Source organism: Corvus hawaiiensis, chromosome 21 (assembly GCF_020740725.1).
Source record: "Corvus hawaiiensis isolate bCorHaw1 chromosome 21, bCorHaw1.pri.cur, whole genome shotgun sequence".
Classification (NCBI taxonomy): Eukaryota; Metazoa; Chordata; class Aves; order Passeriformes; family Corvidae; genus Corvus; species Corvus hawaiiensis.
Genome location: NC_063233.1, coordinates 199,529 through 215,185, shown reverse-complemented (window position 1 = coordinate 215,185; position 15,657 = coordinate 199,529). Strand labels below are relative to the sequence as shown.

The following is a 15,657-nucleotide window of genomic DNA, read 5'->3' as shown; positions in this document are numbered from 1 at the left end:
GTGCTGGTTTTCTAGAACAAGCGAGATCCTGGCTGATCTGGCTCTGCTTTTCCCATGCACTTCCACCAGCATGCATCTGGGTAGCTGCCATGTCTTGTAAAGCCCAGGACGTGCACTTGGAACATCTTTCTTTGCCTGCTAAACTCTGTCTGTTCTCTGTAAGTGAGTCAGGGTCGATGTCTCCATGGTGCCACAGCAATGCCATTAGTTGTATTAACCACACTCCACCCAGAAATGACAACTCAGCACATCTCCAAATTAGCCTTTTTATTGAAATCAATAAAGGAGAGAACACATGGCACTAAACTATTTTGGTGGCAGCTTTGTTATAAACTCATTACTGGAAAAGCCTTTTAACAGACCTTTAACCATAGCCATTGATTCCATCACAGCAAGGGTGATCTATGGAGTTAATCAGCTGAGTCACTGCAGACAGCCCTGGCTGTGTGCTGCCCTGACTGAGACTCGGCCACATGTCAACAGAATCTCTCCATGTGCAGTAGAGTTGTAGCCTCACAAAAGCAAGACTGACACCACCACCAGTCCCCAAACAGACTGATTTTAAAGGCAGTAGTTCACATTCCAGAGAAAATAATAATAATTTTTAAAAAATGCAAGTCCAGCGCTAAACTGGCTGGCAGCACTCACGTTGGCCTCTGCCACTATTTAGCCTTGGGGGATGACCTGCTTTCCCCAGCTCTGAGGTTGTTGCAGGTGTGGGACCCGCACAGCCTTTGCTGGGGTGCCCAGATGGCTCCTTGGCCCTGCTCATGAGCTCACTCACACAGCCACACAGATCCAGCCCTGCATGAGCAGATCCCAGCACACTCCCAGTTTGAGCAGTTCTCCAGAGATATGCTTTTAGGAATCAAGCAGAAGTTTCAGAGGATCCATGCACAGAGTTAATTTTTCCTCAAATGGCTGACCCTTTCTGACCCTTTTTGACCCTCTACCAGTGATATGCTCAAAGTTTTAGTCCTTCATACATGGGTAACTCTCATGACTGTACATCTGAGGAAAGGTTAATGTGGCTATTTTTTCTCAGTAACTACACTTTTAAGCTCCATTTGAGTACCTTTTTCACTGAGGTTGCTGAAAGAATAGACAGCATCAGTACATACACAGTGCTCTATGGCTCATTCCTGGCCTTGTGACAGAATTTAGACAGTAAAAGACTTAGAATCAGATTGGTTCACAAGAAAGAATTAATTGAATCTTTGCAGGTATCCTATATCTAAGAGCTTTAAAGAGACAGCATCTGATAACAAATGATTCTTGCAGGAGCGTGGTATCAGTTTATTCCAAAAATACATATCTACTTGCAGTCTTTGGCATCAAGCTGCTTCTTGAAAATACCAGGATACAGCATGTGATGTTAAATAATTTTTTACCCTTTTTTTTTTGTCCATGGTGCTTCCAGAGAGGTATCCCCTCATAAGTGCCTGTGCAGTTCCAAAAAAAAACAAGACCAAAAGAAATTCAGATAGAACGCAAACACATTGTGTAAAGAAATGTCTGAGAATAAGACACATTTTTTGAGGCACGTGACACACAATTTTCTTTTTTCCCCCTCAGAAAACTTCTATAACAACCACCACAATTTAGAAGTAAATTTTGAAGTGCTTCCAGCCACATCTGCACTTTCCATGCAGCACCTTGAACAGGGTGGGACAGGACAGCCCACCTCCCTCAGCCCCTCAATGTGCCCATTGGCATCCCATGGGGTCACTCAATGGCTGGATCTGCTGCCTGCCTTAAACGGGCTCCGTCCATCACCAGTGATGGGCAGGGCAACCATGCACTGGCCAAAGCTACCACCTCAACATCAGAGAGGCATCCTCCCCCTAGCTGCTATATTAAAGCTGAGCTAAAATGTTTTTCTGCTTTACAGATTTTTCTTAATGAGTTTTCCCATACAGGCACAAACTTCTTTTTACAGAATTTTGTGACAATACTCAAATTCATCCTAAGGAGAATTTATTCTATTTACTCAAATGAAGCCCAACTGTTTCCCCTGGGAACTTTCTGCAGGTTTCTCCCTGGGATGAAATTCACTATTTTTACATGAAAACATAGCTAATTCAAACTTTAATAGCCTTTACAAACAAAATTCAGATTAAAAGGTGAGTAAGGATTTTCAACACTCTGGATAGCAACAAGTTTATGACTTACAGGCAGGTGTTATTATGACTGAGGGGCTTTTCAGCTGGCATTACAAGAAAATCCTCCTTCCAGGCCATTCCGTACTTTACTGTGACTGAGGTGCTGTAGTCTTCTGGTAGCAACAGAATGAGTCTCTTACTCATAGGTCCTGTGCTGAGAAGATGATTTTTTTTTCTCAGTCATCTGGGTGCAATACTGCTCCTTCTTTAAATTTTCTCCTCTCATATTCCCTTGCATTCAAAACTTTCAGTAGGATTATTATTTCTTCTTGACTGTCTGTCCTGAAATGTTATTAATTTAACAGTTTGATTCTGTACATCTTCAGTTCCCATTGATCAAAGTTTCAAGGACTTTGGTCAAAGCTGCATCAGAACTTTAAACTGTGAAGTGCTTTGGAACCCTCCAGAATAAGAGCAGACGGGCCATGCTTGGTAATAGCAGCTCCTTCATGTCCTTCCTTCATGTAAAACTACAAAACTTATAATAGAAAAGTACTTTTTTCTTCCTACTTTTTCCTTGAACTGTTAAACTGACCTTGTTGCTCAACATCAATATTTGGCAAATAGGAGGTCAAATAATTTTTTGAGAGTTTTATTTCACCCCTGAAAGTATGTGACAAACAACTAGGCATGTATTGGTCCAGTATTCTCGCGGATATCTGGGAAATTTGGGAAAGACTCAGTGGATCCCAAGGCTGGAAACACAGCCAACAGAAGCATACTGTGAATCTTGTTGAGAAATTTCTAAACTACACATTTTACTTTAAAATGATATCCCAATTTTCAAGTTCCAGGATAGTGGCTTCTCTGGAGACAGTCTGGGTATGTCATGCTTTGATCCTTCATTAAGTTCAGAGGAAAGGCAATAAAAGGCAAGGAAAGTATTTTGTTCAATAGTCAAGTCCACCTTATTCCCATCATATTGCAGAGTTCACTCCACCCCATTTCAAAGTGAAAGAAAGGAGATACTGCTGTAAAGGGCACAGACTCAAACCCTGATTTAATACTGGAACAGACTCATGCACCTATCATGGGAAATACATAAATGCGAAGCTTACAATAGTGCACACATTGCACTGTGATGTGGTATGTGTTCAGATATAAATATAATAGAAATTGTTTCGAAAATACAAATGAGGAGAAACATAAAGATACATTGTTTTCCAAAATTCTAAATTTTGGTCATTGCATGTTTTTTTATGATTGAGCCCATATCCAGCAAAATTAGATTTAGTGTCCTTGCTTCTTATGAAATTACACAGAGGCTGCTGCTTTATTCCTCTCCAGGACAGTAAAAAGCAATAAAATTCTTGCAGATTTTGACAGCAGGCAATTCAATAAAAGGCTATGTATATTTTATAAGTACAATAAACACAAGTCTATAGCTGGATCATAAATGGGGTTTTGTTTGGCTGGTTTGTTTTCTGCATGCATCAGTGTTGGAGTCTATTTTCAACACAGGATGGTCTTCTCAGCACACAGCCTTCCCTTTTTGGGGAGAAGCAGAATGAAATTTATATTTTTATAATGTATTATTTAAGCTTTGCTCAAGGGATTTTGCAATGTGTGTCTGTTTAAAATTTAAGGGTGTTGTGGAACTGAATACTTTCCTGTTCTTGATGAGTGCTATAAAATTTTACTTTTTTTTTTGTTACATTGTAAAGTGTATCTGTCTTATCATTGTGGCATTCCCTTTTCTATGAGCAAACAATAAATATTTGATATATACATAATTATTTCCTAGACTTCCATCAATGCTCACTGGTTTTTTAATTCTTCAATAATATAATGGGGAGCTTAATGGATTGCTGTATTTCTGAGCAAAAGTGCTACAGTGCATTTAGTGACAGTGTCTGTCTGCTGAAATGTAAAATTTTATACAAATGTAAAACCAAAACTGACAACATACAAATGACCTGCCCTACATAATTACAGCTGTATCAATTTTTTCTTCTCACTTAAAGAAAGAAATTTTAAAAATATGAAGAAGCTGATTAAAGAAAAAATACCCTCCCTATTTGTCCCTGGGACAAGTTCTCCAGCACTGAAAATCAGGAAGAGGTTTATCTGAGCAGGGTTTGTGGCATCGAACCTCAAGTTTCTTGGAGAAGGAAACTTTTCTATGTAACTACACAGAATCCACAAGTACCAGTTTGCCCTTCTCAGTAGTTTGGTAGTTAAAGTCTGACTCATACAGCAAAGTATAACCAGTGTCATCTTACTAGATTTACCAAGAATACAAACTTTCAGAATATATGAACACTATGGGACAGACCTAAGGACATTTTTTTCACCATCAGAGTGAAGCTAAAGCTGCAGTTGTCCTCATAGAACTGTAGAATCTTTTCATGCAAGAATTATAGAGACCTTTTGTTTACCAACACAAGGTGATGCAGACTATCTCCATCTCAAAATCCAAGCAAGTATTCTTTGGAAAGACATATATGTCAGTCTATCAAATGTCAAGAAAAAAATTCCCTTTCAGCTCACTTATTCGAACATTGTATTTCTTGTTATAATGAAAAAGGTATGAAACCCACTGCCCGAAAAATAAATTATTTAAATGAATCACAGCAGGGAGTACAGAGGAGTTAAAAAAACATACTGTAATAAAAAAAGCATTCAAGGGAGAAAAATTATGGTCTTTAAGCTTAGATGAATGATCATTCATTAATTTGACCCAAACTTCCATAACCTCAGGAAAAAGTAAAACATACAAACATTAGTTAATGCTGTTTCCATTCGCTTCCTTTGTAAAATATGAATTTTGATTTAATAAACTAGCTTTGACCCTGCAGCCCTGCCCCTGCAGTCAGTGTTATCACATGAAGACTGCAGAACTGATCACAGGAAGGCAATCCAAAATGCTTTTCAGGCCACACTCATGACTAATCATAACTGGCACTGTAGCAGATTTTACCTTTAAAAACATGATTTTTTTTTTCCTGAAGAAAATGCTGGAGCAGGAAAGCAGAAAATGGTAGCAAAAGTAGCTGTTAATTCCCCAAACCCTGAAAAGTAAATCTTTAAAGGAGCTCACAGCACAGCAGTTTCGATGCTAATTTGAGTTCTCTCTGTTTCTTTACCATATAGAATGATTTTTTCTGTATTTCAAATAATAATCATATATGACCCACACCACAATGCTCTTCTCCCACTTATTCCATCCACTAAATGTGCTGCAGCCAGCTGCCATGTATTGCATCCCTTTTTCAACAAACATTTGTGCAGGAACATCCTTTGTTTATTCATTACTCAGCCCTGTGTTATCCTTTCTCTTAACTGGGACTGCCAGTGCTAATTCAGTGTAAACGCTGAGCCAATATAATATTCCACATCTTTCACTGACAATGTTATGAAAAAGAGCAAGGTTGTATGTATTCTTTAAACTTGAAGAAAATTCAAGACTTCATGACTGGCAAAGAATCAGGTGGGACAGAGGACAATGCTTTATTATTAATCCTGTTTAAGATGCTCTATCACATAAATGTAGAAATCCATCTTAGCAAAGAATTTAGTAGCTTCCAAAATCATGAGAGAGAAAATGAGGGTTTGGTTTGTAATTCTTCACCATGATCTCAGAATTCTACTCCATAGTTCAGAGGTGTACCAGACAATTCCCATCCCAGTTGGCTTCTATTAGACACGGCAGAGACAGAGGCCATTTCAAAGCAAGGAGGGCAGAGGAGTCTGGCAGGTGAAGAACCATCAGCACCATTTTAGCAGAGAAGGTAGCAGGAGCTTTTAAGACTCTCACTGAGATCTCAGTTTGCAGTATGAACTTGACATGAGTTGGGATATCTTCAAAACTGAGATACGCTGTTGTGGGCTTCCTGCTGGGGAATCGTGGTGCTGTCATAGCCAGAGGATGAAGCTCGTTGAGTCAGGTATCAATTGTGTGTGTGTTTTGACTCTTTACAGAAATCTCTTACTTAAGAAGTGGAGTACATGGTTGCTTTCCTATCCAAATGCTTAGGAAAGCTACCTGGCAGACCAAGCAAGGTGCAGAGTTAATAGTATGGTAGTCTGGAGAGAAAATCCACAATGCCTCCCTACAGAAGTGGCTTGTGCAATCAGTTGTGGTGGAAGTTAGATGACCCTTGTGAGGCTATACATGAACAACTTGCCTACCACTAGGGAGTACTTGCCTCCCCACACGTGGAGCAACTGAGCCCTTACTCCTCTTGTCTCCTGAAAGTGCAACAAGGGCTGCCAGAGCAGCCCCTGCTGCTGTTTATGTTACTGAAGGTTCAGCTGAGTTCTCTTCTGTTGTGAGTTGATTTCACATCTACTCTATAAATCATCATTCACTTTTTGCAACACTTTGCACTTCTTACTGTGGGATCACGTTGTTCTCCACACAGGCCGAAACATGTGCTTCGGTTAGCTGTGTGCTATTTCATCTCTCAGAACTTCCTTGCCCTACTGTTTAACATTCTTATGTAGTGCTTTATTTGGTCATGTACTCTCATAATGCCTATAAGAGACAACTACATAATTGTGTTGTGTTAAACATTATCTTTCTCTTTTCTCATTTTTGTATTAAAGTTTTTATTAGGATTCCCATTAATGTAGGAAGGATATGTACTTAATATATGAATGTGCATTACCAGACTTGAAAATATAGGCAATAGACCAAATTCTGTTCAGATACAGTACTTGCTAAAACGGGGATGGCGTCTGTCTAAGACAACTTCTTTAGCTCCCGTGGAACTGCTTGCTCTCCCCCCTACCCCAGGGTTTTAGCAGGTTGCCTTGTTCCAGTTCAGCCACAGAAAACTTTCACGGCTTTCGGTCAGGTGAGGCTTGCAGGTGACACGAGCGGAGAGCCGGGACCACTCCGCCGCACAGAACCTCGTGCTCCGGTTCAGTTTTGCCGAGGCCGCTGCGCGGCAGCGCGCGGGGCCGGGGCACACGGAACCAGCCTGGGCCAGCTGGGAGGGCCGGCCCTGCTGAACCCTTTGTGATCAATTTAAAAACTGAGATATTGTCGTCCGTTGCCTTTAAAAAAATATTAGGACTAAGCATAATTAATATTACATTCTTATAAGTCATTTGGGAAGTTTTCCCGCAGAAAGGGGCGGATTTCGGGTCGGGCCAGCGAAGCCGGCCCAGGCGGGGAGCGGCGCCCCCTGCGGGCCTCGGCGGGGCGGGCCCGTGGCTGAGCTGTGCCAAAGCTCCAGCACGGCTGTGCCGGGGCCGCTGGAACGGTTTGGCTGTGGGACAATTCCTGTGCTCCCGCACATCAGCCATCTGTGCGGAACACGCGGGCCGAGCCAGCGCCCGCCGAGGACAGCGGCCTTCAGTTGTACTGTCTGGCGGTCCCCTCCTAGCAGCGCCCACAGCAGCGCTGAGAATATTGCCCTGGGTAGCAGCTGCGGCGCAAAGGGGGAAGAGAGGGGAGGGGATCTCGACCCAGGGGGTTTTGCGATGCGAATCGCTCGTACTGAGCGCTCCTGTCAAAGCCATCCGCTCGCAAGCGGAAGCAGCAGGCAGCGCCGCGGTAACAGCCGCCCGCCGGCAGGAAACGGCCTCGCCCGGCCCCACGTGACCGGGACGCGGAAGTGCCCGCAGGAAGGGGGGTAGCTGCTTCCGGTGTGGGCCGGGCTGGGCGCGGGTAGGGCTGGGGCCGGGGCCGCACCCGCACCGGCAGCGTCCCGCTATGAGAGAGACGTCGCGACCCGCAGGTGAGACGCTGCCGCTCGTGGCCCCCGGGAGGCCGTGCTGCCGTCGAGCCCGGTCCGCGGGTCCGTGCTGGGGCGGCGCGGCGCGGCGCGGCGCGCGAGGCCTTCCCACGCCCCGCGTCCGCCGGTGCCGCGCTCTGTGGGGCCGGGTCCGTGTCCCCGGCGGGAACGGGCGGCGGGGGCCGCTCCGGCCGGAGCCTTTGGGCGGTCCGCGCCGCTGCGGGAAGCGCTGGGGCCTGTCCGGTGCCGTGGGCTGGAGCGGCTCCCGGCCGGGCCTTGCCCGTGCGGCCGCGGCAGTTCCGCGGGGGCGCTGGGAGGGTGAGAGATCAGTATCTGCAGGCCTGCGCGGGGAGAAGGGAAGTAACTCCTTGCTAGCACTTATTAGAAGTAATGTTATTTTAAAGCAACTTACATCTGCCTTTTATGTTCTACTCAGTGCTCTAGTATGGAGATTATTTTTTTTATTAACTGAAGTAGAAGGACTTTGTTCTTTATGAGTTTGGAGTAAAGGAAGTGCAAAACAAAACAGTGCAGAAGGAGGAAGTGAAATCCCTTTGGAAAACCGGTTTGCTTGACTGGTATGGCTTTGATAATTGAAAATACTTCACTTACATTTTGTCTTCATGAGAACTTAAAATATAAAAAAGTCTGCTATCATCTGGAAATGTTTTTGTGGTGACATACTGACTCCCTGCTTAAAGATGGCAGTTTAGATTACCAGTAATTGTATATAAGTTCTATAGGCATCTGTCTTTAAATTTCAGTTGAACGTCTCCTGAAGGTTTTTTTTTTTTTTTTTTGTAGGCGGGTATTGAAAAATAGAATCTTAAATCTGAGAATATTCTAAAGGGAGGTAAGGAACTGCATCTGTATAAAAAAAAATCTGATAGTTTCAAAAAATAGAAATAATATCCACAAGGTATAAAATAACTTGAAATACTTAAATAATTATTTCAAATTGTTTTAAGCAAAGTGGTAAGAAAAATTAATAATTGAACTGGCAGGTGCAGTATTCTGTTGCTCACTGGAAAAGTACTGGTAGCTGATTCTGTTCTGAAGAGGGCTAGTGCTTTGAGGAAAAGAACCTGAGGAGTGCTGAAGACAATAAATTTAAAGGTGGTCTTTTGTGATTATGTGGGTGGCAACGTCATGGAACTTGACAGAGGAAACCACTTGCTGCTCCACGGCTCTTCAGCAATCCCATTGCACTCAATTTACACATTATCAAATAGAAGAATTGCACAAGTTTAACTTACTCAGACAGTTAATGTTGGTCTTTCATAGTTGCATTTAAACTTCTGTCATTTCTAATTACAATAACATGCAAATTTATCTCAAATTCAATTTAAAATTTCAAGTATGCATTTTAAAAAGTTGTATTACTGCTTAAAGGGCTGTTAACTTTGTAGTAAGACATCTGGATGATGTGGGAATACAGGTGTAAAAATCTGGGAGCTCTTAGCTGAGGTTCTGGCATGTAATTGTTATGTTGTTACAAATACACAAGGTACAGGCAGGAAAAGTTCTGTGCAGCAAAGATATCAGTTTCTTGATTGACATTTTAAATTCTGTATGATTTCCCTAAAAGGAGTGTTATAATAATATCTCAATAAGCTTGGAATTAAAAACTGTACAAGCTGCTGCTGTTCCATCTTTCAATTAATAAAACAATAGGGAAATGCATGAGAAGGGTCATAAGCCTCATTCTTAATGGGGTTCTGCCTGTGCTTCCAGTGTCATCCTGTGAGTTGATACAGTTGCTTTTGAAAACTTGATCTTAAGTGAAATATTTCATGAGTAAAGTCAGTGTTTATTGGGAGATCAATGAGATTATTTAGTGGGAATTTGAAATACAGAATCTTTCACGTGCTGGTACAAACTTTGGGACATCCTGGAGTTAGAACTCTACTGTATAATTTCATGAAATAACAGTTTCATTAGCCTAAACTCATGTTTGAAATGCTTCATCTATCTCAACTGAGTAACTTGCTGTTTGTAGTTCCTGCTGTAGTTGATGAGTCCTCTTGGAGAGAAGAAACACAACAAAATACGCTGGCATAGCAATTTATGGCCTTAGTACGGCTTTCAGAAGAGAGAAATGAGGTGGCTTGAGAGAAATACAACAGTGGCAAAAGGTTCCAGAAAATGTTGTGTTGAGTTCCATGTGAGTGTGTTAAGAGAAAAAGAAAATGGAAAGGTCAGTACTTGATTAAGCAGAATTTCTAATTTTTTTTTTTTTTCTTGCAGCACAACACTAAATTTGTAATGAAATGGAGTCTGGGTCAAGCTCCTTTCGAGTGGAATTTCCAGATTTTTCTAGCACCATTTTGCAGAAGTTAAACCAACAGCGCCAGCAAGGACAATTATGTGATGTGTCCATTGTGGTTCAGGGCCATCTCTTCAGAGCCCATAAAGCTGTTCTTGCAGCTAGTTCACCTTACTTCTGTGATCAGGTTCTTCTGAAAAACAGCAGGCGAATAGTCCTGCCTGATGTGATGAATCCCAGAGTATTTGAAAACATTCTTCTATCTACCTATACAGGCCGGCTGGTAATGCCTGCGCCAGAAATTGTTAGTTACCTGACAGCAGCAAGTTTCCTTCAGATGTGGCATGTAGTGGATAAGTGCACTGAAGTGCTTGAGGGGAACCCAACAGTTCTGTGTCAGAAGATGAATCATGGCAGTGACCATCAGTCCCCAAGCAGTAGTAGCTACAATGGCCTTGTTGAAACCTTTGAACTTGGCTCTGGAGGACAGACAGAATTCCACAAAGTGCAGGAACTAAGGGACGGTGAAAATGAAGAAGAGAGCTCTAAAGACGAACTGTCATGTCAGCTGACAGAACACGAGTACCTTCCCAGTAATTCTTCAACAGAACACGATAGACTTAGCACTGGAATGACCAGTCAGGATGGCGAAGAAGGAACTAGTGATAGTGCAGAGTACCAGTATACCAGACCAATGTATAGCAAACCCAGCATCATGTCTCACAAGCGGTGGATCCATGTGAAACCAGAAAGGTTTGAACAAGACTGCGAAGGCGTTGATAATCCTTATGATGAACACCAAGTTTCTGAATCCATGAATGCCATCCAGGCAGATCACTCAATCCAGTCTTCGGGTGTTGAAGATTTTCACATAGGTGACAAAAAGATGGAAGCAGAATTTGATGAACAGGCAGATGAAAGTAATTATGATGAACAAGTTGACTTCTATGGCTCGTCTATGGAAGAATTTTCCGGTGAAAGGGCAGATGGAAATTTAAGTGCTCACAGACAGGATCTTATGATGGCAGCAGGCTATGGTGAAAGCATTGATATGGCTGCCGGGATTAAAGAAGAAACGTCTCTCACTGGATTCTCCCATGCCGATAAGCTCTATCCTTGTCAGTGTGGAAAAAGCTTTACACACAAAAGTCAGAGAGATCGGCATATGAGTATGCACCTTGGTCTTCGACCTTATGGCTGTGGTGTCTGTGGTAAGAAATTCAAAATGAAACACCATCTTGTAGGCCATATGAAAATTCATACAGGCATAAAACCATATGAGTGTAACATCTGTGGGAAAAGATTTATGTGGCGGGACAGTTTTCATCGGCATGTGACCTCTTGTACCAAGTCCTATCAGGCTTCTAAAGCTGAGCAGAGTACTACTGAGATGAACTAAGACATGAGTGTTTACATTTGTTTAGTAGAGTAAGAAAAATAAACTCATTATGCAAATAATGTCTGGTACTTGCTATTGTACGTTCTCAAAAAAACAAGTTTTAATGAGTATGCTGGTATAAACAGAAAAACATTTTGCTTTCTGCAGTATTACTTCAGGTGTTCAGTGTGTGAAGTGCATGTGGTTAATCTGAAAGGTGCCTGCAAAATGAGGTCTGACATTGTAATCACAGCAGTATTTAGAAGCCGTCTTGTATTTCTAAGTCATCTAAATTCACAGTAAAACTCAGCTCTAAATTGACAAAAATCCTGAAAATACTTAGATGAACCAGGAATTCAGGTAGAACGACTTAATGGAAAAGAAAATGAAGATGACCAAATCGCGTTACACGATTCACGTTTTAATGAAGAAAAAAAAAATTAGAATTCCACCTCAAGGTGAAGACTGCCAACATACTTAACATGCATCCTTAGGTAGTGTGCATCATTCAGTAGCCTTTGCTGTATTGCTTAATGAAAGGCAGTGGTAAAGGTGGTTTGGCTTTCCTTTATCTGTCTTCTGTTTTTTTAATATATCTTCAGTAAAACAAATGTCTAATTTTGTGCTGATTTCTATTTAGAGTCTGTAATGCACTTACATATAAGCTTCAGTATATGTTAAGTATACTTTATCCTTGCTCCTCTAGGGTCTAATGCTGTACGACTCTTGACTTCATTAGATTTTAATTACTACGTTGTGAGAGCTTCTAGACGTATGTGTAATAAGTATGTCTTGTAAAAAAAAAAAGAAACCAACAAAAAGATGTAACATTTGGAACTTAGTCAAAATAATCAAATATTTAAACTGTAAATTTCTGTTCAAATTTTTGTGGCTTACTACAGTAGCAAGTACCAAACTCTGGATTCATGAACTGACTTCTTATTGGTACAAAAACTTCTCTGAGAACTTCTATCTAGTTTTAGAAACCTGCTTTAGGAAAATTATGTAGTCATTGATACGTATTTATACTTCTAATTCTTTACTGTTTGAATAGTAAGAACTGTAATACAGATTCTTGGTACTGAACTACTGTGACTGGTGATCACAAGCAGAGTTGTTTACTTGCTCAAATGAAGTTGCTTGTGGAAAAAAGTAGGAAGTATGTCATTTGGATCTTCTAATGGTACTGCAGAACATGGTACCATGCTTACGTCTGAAGTTGGGATTTTTGCTGGGAAAGTGACACTTGTTCTTTGTCAGGATGAGGATCTGTGTGTGGGGCTCTCATTCGTGGAGACAGATGGAGGAGTGTGTATAGTTCTAAGAGATGCTGCCAGCTCTGCAGATAGAGTAAAAGCATCCGTTTTAAAGGGGACAACAGGATTTTGGGGTTTAAAGCTTAATGCAGTCCAATGCAAAAGCAATTGCTTCTTAGTAAGCAAAAGCTTCTTAGTAGCTTACTGAAATATGAAAAGGAAAGAGCCTTTAGAATATACATAGAATATAATAGAAAGAGGTGACATCCAAGTATAGTGCTGTTCACATGGGGAAAATGTTAACCAGCATTAAAGACCTAAGCCTGTCTGGCCCCAATTTCTGTCTTAGGCACTGCTGTGTGCAGGATAATGTACTGAAACAGATGACCCTGTATGGTGAAGCAAAACCACACAAAGATTATTACACTTCAGATTCTTTTTTGAACTCCCAGTTACAAATTGTCTTAAGATACAACTCAACTGTATCCTGAAAATGAATGTCTGCTGCAAGCTGAGGGTTTTCTACTCAGTGAGCTGTAATTACTGTATTTTCTTTACTGGCATTCTACTTTAAAACCATTTTTTTTTTTTTAAGATGCTCTTAATTATTGATCTTCTAATGCTTCAAATATTTTTTCATATGGAATTTTGTTAAAATAGATGTTCCCAAGTACAATGAACCCATTGCTGGCAATGGGCATGAATGATCAGCACCACAAGAGTTCCTATTCTTAGCACTTAATTGAACTCTACAGAAACCATGGTGGCCATGTTTAACCTTTGTGATCAAGGTACAAAACAGGGATTTTGCTCACTAACACTGTAACCTGCTTAATGTATAGAAGCACTTTGTATTTAAACAAAAAAAAAATAAAACAAAAAAACCAACAAAAAAAACCAACAAAAAACCAAACAAACCATAAAACTTTATAAGTACGTTTTTTAAACTTAGAAATTATATTCCCTCTATGGTTTGTTTACACACTGCTAACACTGTCTTTTTTAATACTAAAAAATACTTTAATGCTTGCCTGTTTACATGAGGGTAGAGGAAAGGGTTCTTGCACTCAGTGGCCCCATTTTTCCATTCTCCAAGGCGTTACCACATACATGGCGTCATTTCTGCAAGTACCATCATCCCATCTGAAGGAAGGCATTAGAATCATAGAATGGTTTGGGTTGGAAGGAGACTTTGAAGGTCATCTACTTCCAACCCCCCTGCCATAGGCATGGACACCTTCAACTAGGCCATGTTGCTCAGAGCCCCATCCAACCTGGCCTTGAACATGTGCAGGGTGTTTATTCTCATACTCATTAAAAGAATGATCTTGTGTATTACATCAGTTCTCAGCCCCTTTCCAATTGTCACTTTAGTTTTGCATAAAAAGGTTAAGGGTGCCTCTTCCCATTTAACCATAAAAAAGGCTGGACAGAAACACCAGTCTGAAAAATACGGTGAAAAAATCAATAAATATGTCGAACCCAGACCATCCTACAGAGCTGCCAGCAAAACTGTTTCTTTTACCAGCTTGGAATGACTTTTATATGGGATATTTCTAGGTTTAACATTACTTCTATTTGCAGTAAGATTACTTTGAAATAAAGCTTTAAAATCAAATGTACTGCGAGAGACACTTTAAAGGTTTTATAACAGGTTCAGTAGATCATATTATAGAACCAAGTCCTTTTTTAATGACTTAGCATGAATAGTAACTTTTTTTAGTATTTGCCTATTGCTGTTTTACCCCATATTATGGCATTGTCTTGAAAGTCCAACAAATGTTGCTCCACTGATTTTGTAGCATTTGGCTTTCTGCTGTTAATCTACATGAATCCAATTGATTGCAGGAAAATACTGATCTGATTGTCATGAGATCAGATTGAGAGGACTGATGATTTAAGGGCAGCTTGCGATACATGTCTAAAATCCTTACTTTTGCATGTCACAGGTGAAACAGCTGTCTTGTGGTGTTTCTCTTGAATTCAGTTTATTGCCCTTTGTCAAACTGCTAATCACCATTTCAGGTATTGGGGGGGAAAGATAAAAAATTACTTAAACCATCTTCCTCGGGCTCCGCTGAAGTCTAACACCTCTTCTCCCTGCCTTTGTAGTCTCAGTTTCCCTTGCTTTCACCAAGAGCTGTATTCAGCTCCTGCCATTTCCTTTTGTAAGGTGACAGGTAACACAGGAGTTGGGCTCATATGCACACTTCCTTTCTGATGCTCTTCATTTCTTAGTGGGTGTCCTCTGGTGCTCTGGTCTGGTCAGTGTCACTGTTCATGGTGACACTGTCCCTTCAGGGATGTGTCTGTTCTAGCTTGGTTCTCCTGTGGAATTCAGTTATTTCAGAGGTGTACCTGCTCTGGCAGGGCTTAGCTGTAGGCCAAAGTCCTCTTAGAAGTGAATCTCCTCAGGTGGAGAGTGTGTCCTTCTGTGAGTATGTCTGTACATGTTCTCAGTGACTTCTTCAGGTGTTTTCCCAAGAGCAGCTCTTCAGTTTCTCCACATATACCCAGGAGCATTTTCTCCATGTGTCTCCCTGCACCTCTTGCTAGTAGCTGCCATTCTTCCTTAAGTATGTTTAAGCAGAAGCATTATGTGCACCTCTGGTTGAGATTTTGGCTTGGATTGTTCACTTTCATTTTTTGTGCAGGCTGAACTTCTTTTCACTAGCACAGGGCAGTTCGCAACCTCTGGCCGCGCGTCAGCCCGTGCAGTCCCTGCCACTGGTGGCTAGTGCAGTTGAACATAGCAAGCCAAGATATACAGACGCAGCTTCTGTCAAGCTTCTGATCTTTGCTAATGGAGTGGTCTTGTTGAAGGTACGAAAAATTACTTCCTGTTTGTGGGGAGGAGGGAAGCAATCCATATATATATATATATATATATATATATATATATATGTATATA

General features: G+C 41.2%; 1 protein-coding gene across 3 annotated transcripts; it reads left to right on the top strand.

Annotated features, from left to right (window-relative positions):
- Positions 1-7,748: 7,748 nt before the first annotated feature.
- On the top strand, positions 7,749-14,368 carry ZBTB43 (zinc finger and BTB domain containing 43). 3 transcript variants are annotated; one of them, XM_048325101.1, is made up of 3 exons: positions 7,755-7,849; positions 8,651-8,699; positions 10,094-14,368. In XM_048325101.1, the coding sequence occupies exon 3, from the start codon at positions 10,117-10,119 to the stop codon at positions 11,509-11,511; it is 1,395 nt and encodes a 464-aa protein (XP_048181058.1). In that variant the 5' UTR covers positions 7,755-7,849; positions 8,651-8,699; positions 10,094-10,116; the 3' UTR covers positions 11,512-14,368. The 3 variants fall into 3 exon arrangements, with proteins under 3 accessions (XP_048181057.1, XP_048181058.1, XP_048181059.1); XM_048325100.1 differs by lacking the exon at positions 8,651-8,699 and having other exon boundaries at positions 7,749-7,849; XM_048325102.1 differs by lacking the exons at positions 7,755-7,849; positions 8,651-8,699 and adding an exon at positions 9,846-10,010.
- The last annotated feature ends 1,289 nt before the right edge of the window (positions 14,369-15,657 follow it).